The sequence below is a fragment of the Vipera berus genome, assembly GCF_964194415.1.
Source record: "Vipera berus genome assembly, chromosome: 1".
Classification (NCBI taxonomy): Eukaryota; Metazoa; Chordata; class Lepidosauria; order Squamata; family Viperidae; genus Vipera; species Vipera berus.
In genome coordinates, this window is record NC_138202.1 from 271,619,465 (window position 1) to 271,636,095 (window position 16,631).

General features: G+C 38.4%; 1 protein-coding gene across 5 annotated transcripts in view; it reads left to right on the forward strand.

The window, feature by feature from the left end:
• The window catches only part of UTRN (utrophin), a gene marked incomplete at its 3' end in the record, with an annotated part of 377,026 nt that overhangs the window by 158,238 nt on the left and 202,157 nt on the right, over positions 1 to 16,631 (forward strand). For all 5 annotated transcript variants that reach the window (XM_081313934.1, XM_081313935.1, XM_081313936.1 and 2 more), the window contains 4 exons: positions 3,446 to 3,563; positions 4,487 to 4,692; positions 7,873 to 8,027; positions 13,694 to 13,883. In XM_081313934.1, coding sequence (XP_081170060.1) covers positions 3,446 to 3,563; positions 4,487 to 4,692; positions 7,873 to 8,027; positions 13,694 to 13,883 — 669 coding nt within the window. The remainder of the gene's footprint in view (positions 1 to 3,445; positions 3,564 to 4,486; positions 4,693 to 7,872; positions 8,028 to 13,693; positions 13,884 to 16,631) is intronic.

The following is a 16,631-nucleotide window of genomic DNA, read 5'->3' on the forward strand; positions in this document are numbered from 1 at the left end:
CACAGAGTCAGGCTGAGCATAAGTTTGCTAAGTGAAGGAGGTGCACACACTTTTGCTTGATCAAGAGTGTGCACATTTGCTGTTAGTTTGCATAAGAAGCCCAGGAAACCTATAATGCATTTTAGAATACCTATTTCAGATTTTTTTTCCTGCACCCAGTAACAGCATAATATAATACATCGACATTGTTCCAGGATCTAACTATATGTTTGTATGTATGTATGTGTGCAATTCATTCATTCATTCATTCATTCATTCATTCATTCATTCATTCATTCATTCATTCATTCATTCATTCATTCATTCATCCATACAAGTGACTGGATGGCAAATAATCATAAAATCAGTAAAGGTAAAGGTTCCCCCGCACATGCGTGCTAGTCATTTCCAACTCTAGGGGCTGGTGCTCATCTCCGTTTCAAAGCCGAAGAGCCAGCGCTTGTCTGAGGACGTCTCCGTGGTCATGTGGCCGGCATGACTAGACGCCAAAGGCGCACAGAATGCTGTTACCTTCCCACCGTAGTGGTCCCTATTTTTCTACTTGCATTTTTATGTGCTTTCGAACTGCTAGGTTGGCAGAAGCTGGGACGATTAACAGGCACTCACTCTGTTACGCAGCACTCGGGATTCGACCCGCCAAACTGCCGACCTTCTGATCGACAAACTCAGTGTCCTAACCCACTGAGCTTAGTTAAAACTAAGTGCAAACACGTGTATAAGAGGCGGGGGGAGGGAGGGAGTGGGAGAGAGAGAGAGAGAGAGAGAGAGAGAGAGAGAGAGAGATACGCCGGATACAATTTCATTTCACGCAGCAGTGATGTTACATGTGTCAAATATCTGACACCATTATCTGTGCAGCTGCATTCTGCACTAGTTGAAGTTCTGACTACTTTTCTAGGGGACATAGAGGGCATTGCAGTAATCCATTTGAGATGTCACAAGGATAGGAATGAGTGTAAGCAAAGCCTCTAGTCCAGGAATGGTGCAAAAGGCACATAACCTGAAGGTGTGCAAAGCTTATAGCCATGGGTGCCAACTGCTCTTCAAGCAGGAACTGTGGGAAGTTTATGCCTTCAGATATGCATGATTCTATTATTGCTTTACAATAAACTAGAATTAGTTCATCTTGTGTTTCCTGTCTTCTTTACCTAGGACAGCTGACATTAGTCTTGGAAGTTATTATTATTATGGTTCTTTGCACAGTCAGCCAGATGTTTAGACTGGATTTGGCAATTTTGTCCACCTATCAGGTGCTTCCTAAGGACCTGGGATTAGCAGATGTGGATATTTGATGGTCTTAATATTATTAGTGGTAACTTTCTCCACAGTCTCTAAAAACGGGAGTTTGGAGACTGGATGAAAATTGTTGATACTAGTCAGAATGAGCAATGGCCCCGTAAGGAGAGGGCACACCACCACCACCTTAAGAGCCGGTGGAACATTCCCTCTATCAAGGAAGAATTAATCACCATCCAGTCCCAATCACTTGTTGTCTCCCAGACAGCTTTAACCAACCAGGAGGGGCATGACTCTAACATAGATATGGTTGAACTAGCAGCTGTAAGAGCCTTGTCCACTTCCTCAGGTTCAATAGCATCAAAATTTCCCAGATAAGCATGCAGGACTCTCCCCCTTTGGAGTAACCTTCAACTGAAATGTTACTATTATCTACGTATAGTTGTCACACATCCATTCAACTTAAAATAATTAAATTCAATTGAAATAGGTTAATTGCCTTGCTCAAGAATTGTTAATCATTGAGATCCAGCTCTAGGCAAGCTGTGATTGAATTTCAGGGGAAATGAGAATATTTTATACTGGCATTTACAATTGTGCCAACAGACGTTAACGGGGAAATGGTTACAGAAACCTATGCTGACATTTTCTTTGCTACTGATATTAGCAACATATGGGTGCAATTAGTAACAAATAACTTGAGGATAGATCTGGGCATAATTGTTCATAGACAGCAATGGACAAACTTAACTGCTCATGGGAATATATTTAATTCAATTTCATAGGAAAATCTTAGAACTTTTCAGCTGCTCTTTTTAGATGAAGAATTTGATTTAATATTTCATGGCCTTAAAATGGAGATGAGCACTGCCCCTGGTAGTCGACAATGACTGTGGAGTAAAATCCACAGGGATTCCTTTCCTTTCCATTTGGTTTAATAGCAAAGGGTGAGAAATAGCTATTCCTTTTTCAGTAATTTGCCATGTGCATGTGTAAATATGTCTGTATACATATGTGTATATATGTATATGCATGTGTGCATATGGAGGGGTGAGGGAGGGAGGGAGGGAGGGAGAGAGAGAGAGAGAGAGAGAGAGAGAGAGAGAGAGAGAGAGAGAGAGAGAGAAGCAGCTACTGCTCTTTGTCTGTGGACATTCTCAGTTATCCAGGTCATCGCTGTCTGAAAAAGTGCTTTTTCCAAAGGCAACTGGACATTTTTTTCCTTGAGGAAGAAGAACAAAAACATTTCATTTCTCATCCAAGAAACTTGATCAGTTGTGAGTGGCGGGGGAAAGGAGGGATGGAAGGACAGGTACTTGACAGTTGAGACTGGGTAGAGGGAGACCAGAGGTTGGGAGCGGGGTGGGGGGGAGGATCAGAGAGTTTTAATCAATAGGGATTTTATTACATCTTCTGCTGTAATAAAATCCCTGTTGATTAAAACACTCTGGATGTATAGTGTCTAAATCCTGGGATCAAAACTGAGAACAAAATTGGAGCAGAGAAACATAAATAATGTATCTTGATATCCTAGGAAGAGATCACAGGAAGTATAAAAGTTTGTAGCTTTCTATGAATTAACATGAATTTTATATAGCTTTATTTCCACTCATGTTTCACTTTGCAAGAGCAAAATCTCTAAACTTACTGGGCAAATCTAATAGGTGGTTAGCCCTATTTCAACTTTTTTAAATTGATGGGCTCCAAGTGTACATTCCTATAGGATTCCAAATTCCCAAATATCATGACCTTACTGCCTGGGAATTCTGGCAACAATAATCTCAACACATCAGATCATGACTTCTGATTGGTCTGTCTGTTATTTCTCTTTAATGCAGATTATGATGCAGAGCTTTTTAATGCAGATTATAATGTGATTAAGTTACAGTTCTTTGTTAGTATTTGAAGTTAATATTTCCTCCTTCCGTTATATATTCAAGTTGGACAGTATTTAATATTTTATTGTTATGTATATGTAGGGGTGTGGGTCTATACATATGTTGTATGTAGTATGTTTTGGGTGTGTGTCATGTATGTGTCTCACTTTGAGAGCGGGCAACTAAATTTCATTTTTGATGTGCGTCATTGTGCCCACAGTAAAAAATGACAATAAAGATTATCATATCTTATCTGAAGCATGGGTTTGAACAATTTTGTTTTTCTTAAACTCCTATCACTAGTATCATATTTTTATTCCATTATTTTACAGATAACAGAAGGTGATTTAGAGCATCGACATCCCCAATTGGATTCAGTTTTTACCTTGGCTCAAAATCTGAAAAACAAAACATCAAGTTCTGACTTAAGGACAGCAATCACAGAGAAATGTATGTGCTTCTTGTTAGTAGACCAAAGATTAGAGAGATGGGCACTAAAAATGATATCATAATATGGTAGACATAATCATTACATTATTTATTAACAAAACAACAGATACAGAATGGAATGACCCACGTGAAACTGGGAAGAATCTAACATACAAAGATGAAGGGAGGATTAATTCTGATAGGCAAAAGGAAGAAATGAGAATTAAGATCTATAGCAGGGAGTCTCCAAACTTGGCAACTTTAAGTCTTGTGGACTTCAATTCCCAGAATTCCTCATCCAAACATGCTGGCTGGGGAATTCTGTGAGTTGCAGTCCACAAGTTTTAAAGTTGCCATGTTTAGAGACCCCTGACCTATAGCAAGGTATCTTGCTTAAAGTGTTGCTTGACATTGCTTATATTCACATCTTTGGATTTCATTGGTTTTAAAGACTAACAAACTGGAACTTGGAGTTGTGAGTTTTTAAAAAGATTTACTAGATGATGTGTTTTGAACAGTTGGCAAATCACAAAATTAAAAATGTTAGATCTGGTTTTCATGTAGAATTTTTGTCTAATTTTCTTTTTTTATATATATAGGGAGTTAATAAAAATGAGAAAAAAATAAGCAGATGAAATAAGAGATATTTGGTAAGATAGTTTGGTATGAAAGATACTGGCACTAATTCAAATGCCAACATAATATTGTCAAATTATCCATTTTCACTAAGAAAGGCATATTGTGTATTTTGGAATGTGTGTTATATATGTAGATTTGACTTCTCTTCCCAAACTTAATGGAATCTATAATAGTAGATCTAGGACCCAATGTTGGTTTGAGTGCTTTTTAAAAAAATATATTAGTGTGAATGGTAAAAAAATGAAGATGATGCAATATTTTCAGTGTCTTTTCGTGGGACTAGATTTATCTTCTGTCTGTTTCAGTGGAGAAAGTTAAGAACCAGTGGGATGGTACTCAGCATGGGGTTGAAGTACGTCAACATCAGCTGAAATGCATGCTGACTGACAGCATGAAGTGGGATGACCAGAAGCAAGAAATGGAGAAGTTAATTGGACAATACGAGATCCATCAACATGCTCTCTTACAGTCTTCTAAAGAAAAGCTTACCAAACAAATTTCAGAAAACAAAGTGAGTTCAAGTGTGCTTTCTAATGCAGAGCTGTGGTTCATAGATTCAGTTTAATGTCTTACTCCTTTCACACAGTTAATTTAGTTTAAGAAAATAATGTGATACAGCTCTTTCTGATATACCTGCAAATTGAAATGTTTTATGAAAAAGGCAGGCAGCAGGATTTCTATTTCTCATGTCTTGAGCTTTTCTTAGATGCTATCCAGATTCTTTTCCATTTTTAGTTTGAAAAAGCATCAAAACTTGGGGAATTGCCAAGTTAGGGCTGGGGAGGACAAGGGAAAGAGTGATTGTAGTGTTCATGACCTTCTGCTGATTACATTAAGAAATAGTGAATGTGTCTTCTAATTAGATTAAAATGAATTTTCCAGAGAGGTATTGCTGCTTGCTAGTGCTTACCTGACAATAAATCTCACCCATCCCTGTTGTAAATCTATATATTTCTCAATTCAGAATCTTGATAGGAAGAACAGACCAATCTTTACCATCCTTTTACCAGCTTGGGAATCTTGGATATTGTTTTTCACTGTTTAAGATGAACAGATTCTTTTTTGATTAATCCAGAAACATTAAATTTTTATCTAAAAATCTATACCAATCTTTGAATGGAGACATTACCTATTCTTGTGGGCCCTTAGTTGCAAAATGTCATTGATTTAGTTCAATATATTGACTAAGAGTTTACTTGGAGTCTTAAACATTTTTTTTTACCCTAACCTCTTACTGTCTCCCCTCTACTGCCTGCCCCATCTTTGTAGAGTTAGATAATTTTCTGTTTCTTTGCTAGCCCAGAGTTTTAATTTGTCTGGAGACTGATAACGCTTTGATAAAAATATCCATTGTCTTGCATAGCACTCTTAATCTGGTTACCAAATTAAACCATTTTCTGGGTCATTACAATGTGAACTATATATGCTGGGCTCAAACAGAAGCATCAGTTTTTCTGAATATGTTTGACAGGGGAAAAAAAAAGAAAAAGCTAGCATTTGTTATTTTTCAGTATCCTGTCAATAATCTATTAGTTATACTAGATTCTCAAAATGATATAAGAAGTTTGTTTGTTAATAAATTAGTACACGTACAATATTTCATCCATAAGTTTATTGCAATGTTCTAACACTTTTCATCAGCTAACGGAATGATGAAATTTGTACTGTAAGAGATCTTTGTGGGTGATATGGACTAGTTTTATATTGATATCAGCCAATCTGAAATAAAATAATGTACAATCTTTTAATATTGGACTACACTGTTAGAAAGATCAAAAAGGAACACATTGGAGGATTCCATGATTTTAAAATTATGGTTCAAGGGAATCAGAATATAAATGCCTGCCCCAGAATCTACAAAATAATTCTTAGAGGCTGGTGATAACAATTGTTTACAGGAGCATTCTTTTAGTCACCAGGCTGGAAACCAGGAGAGTGCGAATTCTTTTCCTACTTTAGGCACAAAACCTAGCTGGATGACTTTGGGCAAGTTACTCATTCTCGACTCAACACACCTTACAGGGTTATAGTTGTGGGGAAAATAGGAGGAAGGGGTATTGGGTATATCCACTGCCTTGAGTTCCTATTTTTGTATTGTTGCCTGAGATTGTGTACAAGAATGCAAATCTAGTTTTCCTTGGCTCTAGATTTGTCATTCCTATAGTTTCTGAGGAATAAACAATCAACTTGACATCATATAATAGATACTATTTTTTATCTTTTTTCCCCCAATGAATGGAATACTTTGTATTCTTAAAAGCTTACGGATTTATCAAAATCTAAGTAAAATTTGCTTTCCAAAAAGCTACTGGAATACAGAAGAATAATCTGGGGAATCTGGATAATTAATAAAATAAACATTTTTTTTACTATTTTGGTAGTTTCCATATAATTGGAAAGCAACAATATTTTGTTTCTGCTAATATTTGTATCTGCATTTATCATTCCAGGGTAATGTTTGATTGTTCTACTACATTAGATTTTCCTATGGAAAAATCAAACCATAAATAATTATTGAAACATAATATGTCAATAATCTTATTAGGAAAATAAAGGAGTCAAGAATAAATAATATTTTCTTATTATAAACCTCTATTTATTCTGATACAGATCATAATACATAATGATTCACCAGCATTGTGTTTCTCCTATATTTAGAAAATAAATGATTTATAGAGCTTTTGTGCTCTTTTTATTTGACATCTTTGTGTTTTATTTATGAGAGTCTAAATAAGAAATAAAGTTATGATTTCAAAAGTAAGTAATAGTATAAGCTTTGTTTGTATCTGACCATACCTATTTATGGAAGGTAGTGCTCTATTACTTTAAGGCTGGGAAGGAAATATCTGAAAAATATCTGTTGTTCATATTTGCAAAATAAAGAAAAGCCTCACGAAAAGCATTTAAAGATTATCCATAGATCCCTTTTTAAATAAACCCCTTTATCTTTCTCCTTGCTATCTTCAGTTGCAAGCCTTTTGAGCAGCACCTTTCCAACTCATAATGTTTTTTTTTCTGCTAAAGTTGTAAAATATGATTTCAGTAATGCTAGCAGATGCTCTGTAAAAAGATTCAAAAATTAAGTTCCAGGTCTCTGCAGAGTCTGCATTCTGCTGAGGGCTTTTGTTTTTAGCACATTGGTCAAATCATACTATTGTACAGTTTCTGAATCTTCAACCTGCTTTCTACTTTTGTTATCTTTCCCTTTGTTCTGCTGTTTCTTCATACATTCTGTTGAGTGAGTTTTGCTCATAACTTATTTCCCAGTTTGCCTTCAGTCCAGTTATTATAATGAAAATATTCAGTATAAGCCAGATATTTAAGCCTTCACATTGGTAACCTTGCTGATTCTCTCTTCTCCCCTTACTAAAATGTAGGAATTAGCTTTCCAGAAAAAACAGTTACTAGAAATAATGTTCTATTCCTACAATGAGAAAAATGAATATGACCTGAATTTTCATTTATACTATTTGTTGCAACAGTTTACTTTGCTTGACTTAATAGAAATGTTGTTCCTTGGTTGCAAAAAGGTGGAAACCATTCAGTGCCATGGGTTCTACCATTAGGAACTTGATACCCACCCCCCAGGGATTGCTAAAATTTGCTAGTTTAGTCAATATCATAAACTTTTAATATGAAGCAACAACTAAATGATTAGAGATTTTTTGACTACCATGTATTTACCTTTTAGATATTATTGCAAGATCTAGATAAAGGAAATGCCAGGATGATTTCATTTAATGATCTGTCAAATAAACTTCTTCAAGATTACAGTGGTGATGACACAAGAAATGTGAAGGAAATTATGAATCACCTGAATACCTCATGGATTAATCTGAAACAAAGGTATGTATGTCTAAATTATACATACGTGTACTCACCTCCATATTTCTAAAATGTGAAGAATAGAAATTATGTTACTGGGACACAATATATGATTTAAATAGGGGACTGTTTTTTATCATGACATGTATGATTAAATCAAAAAGGCCTCACATTTCTTACAGCTGTAGCAAGATGGAATGTAGCCAATCAGTTGTCTGTGTCTTACACAGGTTATCCTCGAATTAGGACCACAATTGAGCCCAAAATTTCTGTTGTTAAGTGAGACACTTGTTAAGTGAATTTTGCCCCATTTTACGATGTTTCTTGTTTCAGTTGTTAAGTGAATCACTGCAGTTGCTAAGTTAGTAATCCAGTTGTCAAGTGAATCTGGCTTCCCCATTGACTTTGCTTGGCAAAAGTTCACAAAAGGTGATCACGTGATCTTGGGACACAGCAGTGGTTATAAATATGAACCAGTTGCCAAGCATCTGAATTTTGATCACATGATCATGGGGATGCTAGACAGGTCATAATAGTGAAAAACAGTCATAAGTCACTTTTTTCAGTGCCACTGTAACTTTGAACAGTCACTAAACAAACTGTTGTAAATCGAGGACTATATGTAATTCTTAGACTCCTAATATTAGTTTACACAATCTTCTAATGAAGAGGCATATATTTCTTAAATTAAAAGCTGTACTACTGAGCACCTGTAGATAATACAACTGGCTCAGGTAATTTAAACTTTGGTTTTATATACCGTAGATAACATAATCACAACAAAGAAAGGAGGACAAGTGCCCTAGTGAAATTGATTCTCTAGCCAATTATTTCCTCTCTGGCTTGCAAAAGCTCCCCCTGTAGCATCATTCTATCTCTTGGATAAGTAGACTACTCATAATATATGTACTTAGAACCATACACCCAAACTCTGTTTGTCAGCTGAGGAGAAAGGAAAGACTATTTTATTTATTTATTTTATTTATTTATTTAGATTTATATACCGCCCTTTCCCGAAGGACTCAGGGCAGTTTACAGGGCATTTAAAAGAGAGTCAATACAAATGTTAAAACAAATTAAAAAAGATTAAATAAAACCCTGAGAACAGTAAAAAACCCAATTAAAATTAAAATTAAAAAAAAAATTCTCAGCCTGGGCCAGAGAGCTCGAAGAGCCAGGTCTTCAGGTCCCGGCGGAATGAACGGAGGTTGGGGGCAGTCCTAAGCTCCGCAGGCAGCTGGTTCCACAGGGCAGGCGCACCCACTGAGAAGGCCCTACCCCTGGGTGTTGTTGTTGTTGTTAGTTGCGAAGTCGTGTCCGACCCATCGCGACCCTATGGACAATGTTCCTCCAGGCTTTCCTGTCCTCTACCATCTTCTGGAGTCCATTTAAGCTCACGCCTACTGCTTCAGTGACTCCATCCAGCCACCTCATTCTCTGTCGTCCCCTTCTTCTATTGCCCTCAATCTTTCCCAGCATTAGGCTCTTCTCCAGTGAGTCCTTCCTCCTCATTAGGTGGCCAAAGTATTTGAGTTTTAGCTTCAGGATCTGGCCTTCTAAAGAGCAGTCAGGGTTGATCTCCTCTAGGACTGACCGGTTTGATCGCCTTGCAGTCCAAGGGACTCGCAGGAGTCTTCTCCAGCACCAGAGTTCAAAGGCCTCAATTCTTTTGTGCTCAGCCTTTCTTATGGTCCAACTTTCACTGCCATACATTGCAACTGGGAAGACCATAGCCTTGACTATACGCACTTTTGTTGACAGGGTGATGTCTCTGCTTTTTAGTGTGCTGTCTAGATTTGCCATGGCTTTCCTCCCGAGGAGCAAGCGTCTTTTAATTTCTTGACTACAGTCCCCATCTGCAGTGATCTTGGAGCCCAGGAAAATAAAATCTGTCACTACCTCCATTTCTTCCCCATCTATTTGCCAGGAATTGAGAGGGCCGGATGCCATGATCTTGGTTTTCTTAATGTTTAGTTTCAACCCAACTTTTGCACTCTCCTTCTTCACTCGCAACAAGAGACTCTTCAGTTCCTCTTCACTTTCTGCCATTAGAGTGGTATCATCTGCATATCTTAGGTTGTTGATATTTCTTCCAGCAATCTTAATTCCAACTTTTGATTCATCTAGCCCTGCCTTTCTCATGATGTGCTCTGCATATAAGTTAAATAGGCAAGGCGACAGTATACAGCCTTGCCGGACTCCTTTCCCAATTTTGAACCAATCAGTGGTTCCGTGTCCAGTTCTCACTGTTGCTTCTTGGCCCGCATATAGGTTTCTCAAGAGACAAATAAGATGTTCTGGTACTCCCATCTCTTTAAGAACTTGCCAGAGTTTGTTACTGAGAACCCTGAGAAGCACCCTGAGAAGACCCTCCCTGTGGGAGCGCACTGGACGAAGGGAGCTTGATGCTGGCAGCAGGTGTTCCCTCAAATATCCCGGACCCTCGCCATTTAGGGCTTTATAGGTCATCACCAGCACCTTGAATCTATCCAGTGCATTAAATGGGAGAGGGATGTTAAGTACCATATATTATTAATTTAAGATAAGACAAGCTGGCCAAAGAGATAAGAGAAGCTGATCAAATACATTTTGTGACAGAATTTTTGCTGTGACTCTGAAATAAATGTAGCAGAACCTGTTTCCAAAACATCCTGTAGAGATGATAGTCTAGCAAATTGACATTTCATAGACAGATGTTTCTTTCTCTCACCCTCCCACCCAGTCAGTGAAAAGACTGTCACTTTCACTTCCTGATCTAAAGCAATAATGGTTTGGTCCTAATTTCACTTGAATTGAGGGAGGTTTTGCTAAGCGGATCTTTTCACTGATGGCATGTCAATTGTGAAATAGCTTCTGCAGTTGATATCCCTAGCATATACTGTATTCTTTTCAGTATCAAGTGAAAACCATTTTCTCTCAGGTAATTTAGCCTTTCACATAAAAAATTGCTTACTGTGTTACTTAGATTTTATTACAACATTTAATTCTTTTTTTAAAAAAATGTTATTAACTGTTCAGTTACATTTTGTTACCTATAGGGAATTTTTTCATTATTGGGAGAGATAGAAGAAGAATAAATAAAACAGTTCAGTAAAAAAGAAAATATTCAAAGAAATTTGTCCTTCTGGAATTAAGTACAGGTGCTTTAAACATTGGTGTGGATGCTTCCAGTCCTGAAATTCTAATTAAGACTCAATCTCATATTCATAATTAAGACTTAATCCCAGATAAAATTATGTAAAATCTATAAAAATTAGCAGTTGTAAGACATAATCCTGTATATATTGGAGAACTGGAATTGGAGAAATATTCTGTTACTCATCTGTAATTGGGTCACAGATGATACACAACACAAAACTTCAATGATTTTGTATTTAATTGATCTATAATTTTTTTTATTATGGATTAAAAGTTGGGTGGATTTAGGTCTCTTTTATTGTCTTTTAGTCCTGGAGAACTAATGTTTAGCTGCTCAGCCAGTTTTATTGTAAACTGCTCAAAATCATTTGGGTGAGGATATACTATAGAAATTAGATAGATAGACAGACAGACAGACAAACAGACAGACAGACAGACACCGTGTTTCCCTGAAAATAAGACCCATAAAGAAAATAAGCCCTTACCTGATTTTTGACGTGTGCCTAATATAAGTCCTATCCCAAAATAAGCCCCAGCTAATAAGCCCACACTGTCTGGTTGCTCGCTGCCACAATGGGGCAGGAGGGCACTTGTCGCACTAGTTCTGCCACCATGGGGTGAGGTGAGGCAGGTGGGGGAGTGGAGCTGTTCCACGCGCTCCTACCTGCTTACCTCAGGGCCCATGCAGGCAGGCCACTCCTGGTTTGGCAACCTTCCCTGTGCCCATTCAGTGACCCAGCTGCCCGCCTGCCTCTTCCCCTTCACTCCCCTCCTAAGCCAGATTGCCATGCTCCAGAGGATGGGCAGGGTGGGCTCGGTCGCATTACCTGGTTGCCCTCTGCCATTTTGAAGCCATGGAGGTGACAGCAAAAGGCTCTGCCGCCGCTGCACAACAGCCATGTGTGCTGCTGGAAGGGCTTTCTTCAATCCTGGCTGCCTGCGTTTTGCTCTGGAGATCACCTGCCCAGTGGCAGTCACCACCTCTTCAATGATCCTGCCACCTCCCTCCACCTGCCAGCCACCTGCTGAAGATGCTCGCCTGTTCCCTCCCACTGTCTGCTTGCCCAAGGTCGCAACAGCTTACAGAGCTTCCCAGGGCAGACGCTTGGAAGGCGAGGGCAGCGCTGACGGAACGTGCTTTCAGGCGAGAAGGAGAGCAGCGCAGACAGGCAAAAAATGTTTGGGTGCCTATGGGGCGCTTGGAAATGAGAGAATTGCCCAAACACTTTTTGCCCAGAGGGAGACTGTGGAAGCTTTGTCTGCTTGCAAATGGGGCGCTTGGAAACGGAGCGAATCGCTCCGTTTCCAAGCGCCCTGTAGAATGCCCAAACACTTTTCGCCTGGACGGAGAACTGACAGAGCCTGGAAGCTTCATCTGCTTGCAAAAGGAAAGATTGTGGCAGATGGAGGGAGGTGGCAGGAGAGGCTTGCGCTGCCTGGTCCTTCGGCTGTCTGTGCGACTCTCCTTCTCTGAAGGCATGTTCCACTGGCACAGCCCTCATCACTGGGAAGCCCTTTAAGCCGTTGGGGCCACGGCAAGCAGATGGTGGGAAAGAGCGAGCAGGAGGCCACAAAGTCAGACATCCCCGAAAATAAGCCCTAGTGCAGGGGTGTCAAACTCAATTTCATTGAGGGCCGTATCAGCATTGTGGTTGCCCTCGGGGCCAGGTGGGGTATGGCCAGGGTGGGCGTGGCCTACTGGGTGGGCGTGGCTAGAGTGCGTATGGCCTACTGGGTGGGCGTGGCCAGCTCTACATCATTCGCATCAAGGGTGCCTATGGGGGCCTGGGCAGGAGTGGGACAGATCTGGGGGTCTCTGGCAGAAGGAGGGTCTCTGGGCCAGGGCCAAGGCAGTGGGGGCCGTTCCCTCACTGTTTCCAGGATGGCTTCGCGGGCCACATGAAACCACTTCACAGGCTGGATCTGGCCCCCGGGCCTTGTGTTTGACATGTCTGCCCTAGTGGGTCTTTTGGTTCAAAAATATATATATAAGACCTGGTCTTATTTTCGGGGAAACACGATAGATAGATAGATAGATAGATAGATAGATAGATAGATAGATAGATAGATAGATAGATAGATAGATAGATAGATAGATAGATAGATAGATAGATGGATGGATGCTATACATTTTGTGCAAATAATGAACAAACAAATTCCAGTTGCTCAAGTTAAGTTATAAAATAAAAAAGTTAAGTGCCACTTTTCATCAACTTTGTGGTTTGACTGTATACGCAGATTCAAAAAATTGTTTGCATTCATTGTGAGAAGCTTTTTCATTACTCATTCACAACCTCTGACAGGTGTGTGCCGTTCTGTTCCTCATACTGGCAGTTTCATACCCTGTTAATGGCAAGAAGAGGAATTGTGTAATTTTCATACATTTTAATACAATGGTTTTAGTGTAAAATATAGTACAATTGTGGTATAAGTTTTAATATTGAAAGAGTAGAGCACTAGTTCCTAAATCTGTACACAGCATATAACAAATACATGCCAACTGCGCTGAGTCACACAAAGGGTGATTTCTTCTCCCTTCCCTCCTGTAGAACTTGCAATAGGCAGAATTGTTTGGAGGCTGACCTGAAGACAGTGCATGCCTTGCTCAGAGACCTTGAAAAGTTCCTCAAGTGGATGCAAGAAGCAGAAACTACAGTTAATGTCCTTGCAGATGCATTGCACAGGGAGCCCACTACTCTGGCCAGTGGTCCTGGAAGGGAACTGAAGAAGCAGATTGAGGTAAGAGGGTGACTAGTTCTATATGTGAGAATATTTTCTATGTTTTTTAGACTTAAAAGGGTAAAGTCCACTTTTGGCTGCTAAATAATCTCACTAGAGTTTGGTGCTTTTAAAAATATATATAAGAAAGCTACATAGCCAATGAATGGCTGTGTAATCTGTTAAAGAGGTTAAAAGTAAAGTAGCCTACTTATCACTTCACTAAGTAGAGAGGAACATGAAAAGATTAATGGGAACAAGAAATGGTCTGAAAATGATGATAGCTCTTAGGAATATCAGTTTGATCAATAGTAAACCTTCAGGGTGATGCCAGAGATGAAAGGGTTAGGGTAAACGAAAACTGTAAGATTAATGAAGAAGGTAAAACTTGTCCGCACAAGATAAATATTTAAAGGATGTTCATTAAATGTCCACTGAAAGAGAAGCAGGTGAGTTGTTGAACTTGAGTACCTGTCTCCTGAAAATTAACAGAGAGTAAACGTTTTATTATTGGATTGATACGCTGTTTATAGTTGCTTCAAAGAAGCATCCACCAGTCTTTTAGCCTGTTGGAGATAGGGTTTATATGCCTTGATTAGCCATGCAACAAATCCAGTCCCTTGTGCCTGACATATCTACTGAAACAATCATAAATTGAGATCTTCCTGAATGGCAACTTCCTAAGCAACCAACTTGCCCTGCTTTTCTTCTTGTCTGATCAGAAGGAAACAAGAAGGAGTTTTTGCCCAGCGTGTTGCTAAGAGTTACTTCTTTATATCTCTTTATGAGAAAAGAATGACTGCAGTATGTTTGATTGGCAATAGGAAGGAAACTGTGCAGGGGTGTCTTACTTTTTCTCAACAGATTTGGGTCTTGCACTTTTCTCTGTCTGTCACACACACATTGCCATTCACTCCAGTTGAAAAAAACAACCCTGACTCTGCATCAGCTTTATATGAAGGTTGACCAATAATGCTTGCAAAAGAAAGAGAAAGAAACAAACAAATAAATAGTGACTTATCTTGCTCTTTATAAATAAGTATGGGTAAATCCACGCTAATGAAACTAAAAGAACAGCTTTAAATGCCTTCACCTTGTTCATTTTCATTCAATCAGTTTCTTTTACATTTGTTTCTGAGCAATTTATTTATTTTGAAGATGCATAATTATAATGCAGTTACCCTTTGTCAATTAACCTCTATAGATTACTCAGTTCATTGCTTCCTTTTGCCCCCAACTGGATGACGTTTAAAGTTATACTTGCTGAAATTCATTCAAATGCCACAACAAATCTGAATTTCACATTCCTAGATGGCTTTAGGTGAATGAGTAATTTAGAATGTGCCCAATGTTGGTTCTGAATGTTTTTATGTTGAAAGTAATTACAAGATGACTTTTGTGTTAAAGTAATTACAAGATGGCTTTTGTGTTAAAGCAGCCTTAAAATAATTCAAGGACAAATGTATTTTGAAGACAGTTTGGAAAATGAATGGGTGCATCTCACCATATGGTAACTTTTAATCACAGTTTATTTTGATTTCAACACTAAAGTATTGGCAATAGTAGGACAAATTATTGTAATTCTATAAAAAGCTGTCACTCTATCTGATGAGTTTCATGATTGCTTAGTGATGCATTTGGGAAGCCGAGGACAAACATATAACCATATTCATCTTGTTATCAATATACATTCTGTCTGGGGAAATAATATTGGCTTTCAAGCTCTTAGTTGAGTAATGTAATTTAAGCATACACAGTTTTCTTGGAGCTGTTCTTATATTGGAGAAGACTTTTATATGGAAGACCGGTGTTACATCATGTAAACATTTAATAGTTATTTTCATCCTGAAGACTTTAATACATGTATGCTTTCTCTATGAATCATCTGGTCTCAGAATCATCTACTATAATGTAACATTGCAAATAAATTGTGCAAAATGTATATTTGATAGTCATGCCTGTGAAGTGGCCAGCATTGAAAAAACAGGCCTTTGATGGCCAGCAAAATTACATTTGTGTTTAGCAAGTGAAAACTTGTGACTCATACAGTAAATGTGCAGAATCCATTGTGAAAACATTCCTTCATAGGGTTATGCCTAAGATAAAGCATGGGCTTGGATACATAGTTTTCATACAATGTCTATTGTTTGGAAACGACATATTTTAGAAAAATTCTGGAGGTCATCCTTGTGGTTTCACATACAAATAGTTATTTTTTGTTGTTGCTCACATAAACTTCTCTCTTCTGTTACAATTATAATTTCTCTTTTGCAGGGCTGTTTGAATGCACAGCCTTCTCAGTTGGTTGCTTAGAAGTTAATGGAATGGAGAAAGATTTTGGACTGTCCCTTTGAATACTAATTTTTTCAGTTGGCTGATCATGGATGTCAGTGTCCACAGTTCCATTAGCAAAAATTCTCAAGCACACTTCTCACATTGCCTGGATGAGTAGTGGGGGAAAGGGGGAGCTACTTCAGGAGTTTTTATATTTTAAAAAAAGGGCATACAAAAATAGTTCAGTGAACAATACCGGTTCCATAAAAATGGGATTGATTGAAGCAATGCAATCAATATGTAATCAAAGTAAAGTTTGATAGCTTGACATTCTGTCATTCCTGGAAAATATCATTTCTGTCATTTTTATTAGTTCGTTGTGTTCCTTCTTCAGCCATGCACATTTTGAGCCAATATATATTAGATAGCTATTTACCAGGCATTCCTGACTAACTGCTCTTGGAAGATGAATGAGTTCTACCTCAAAGGACTTTC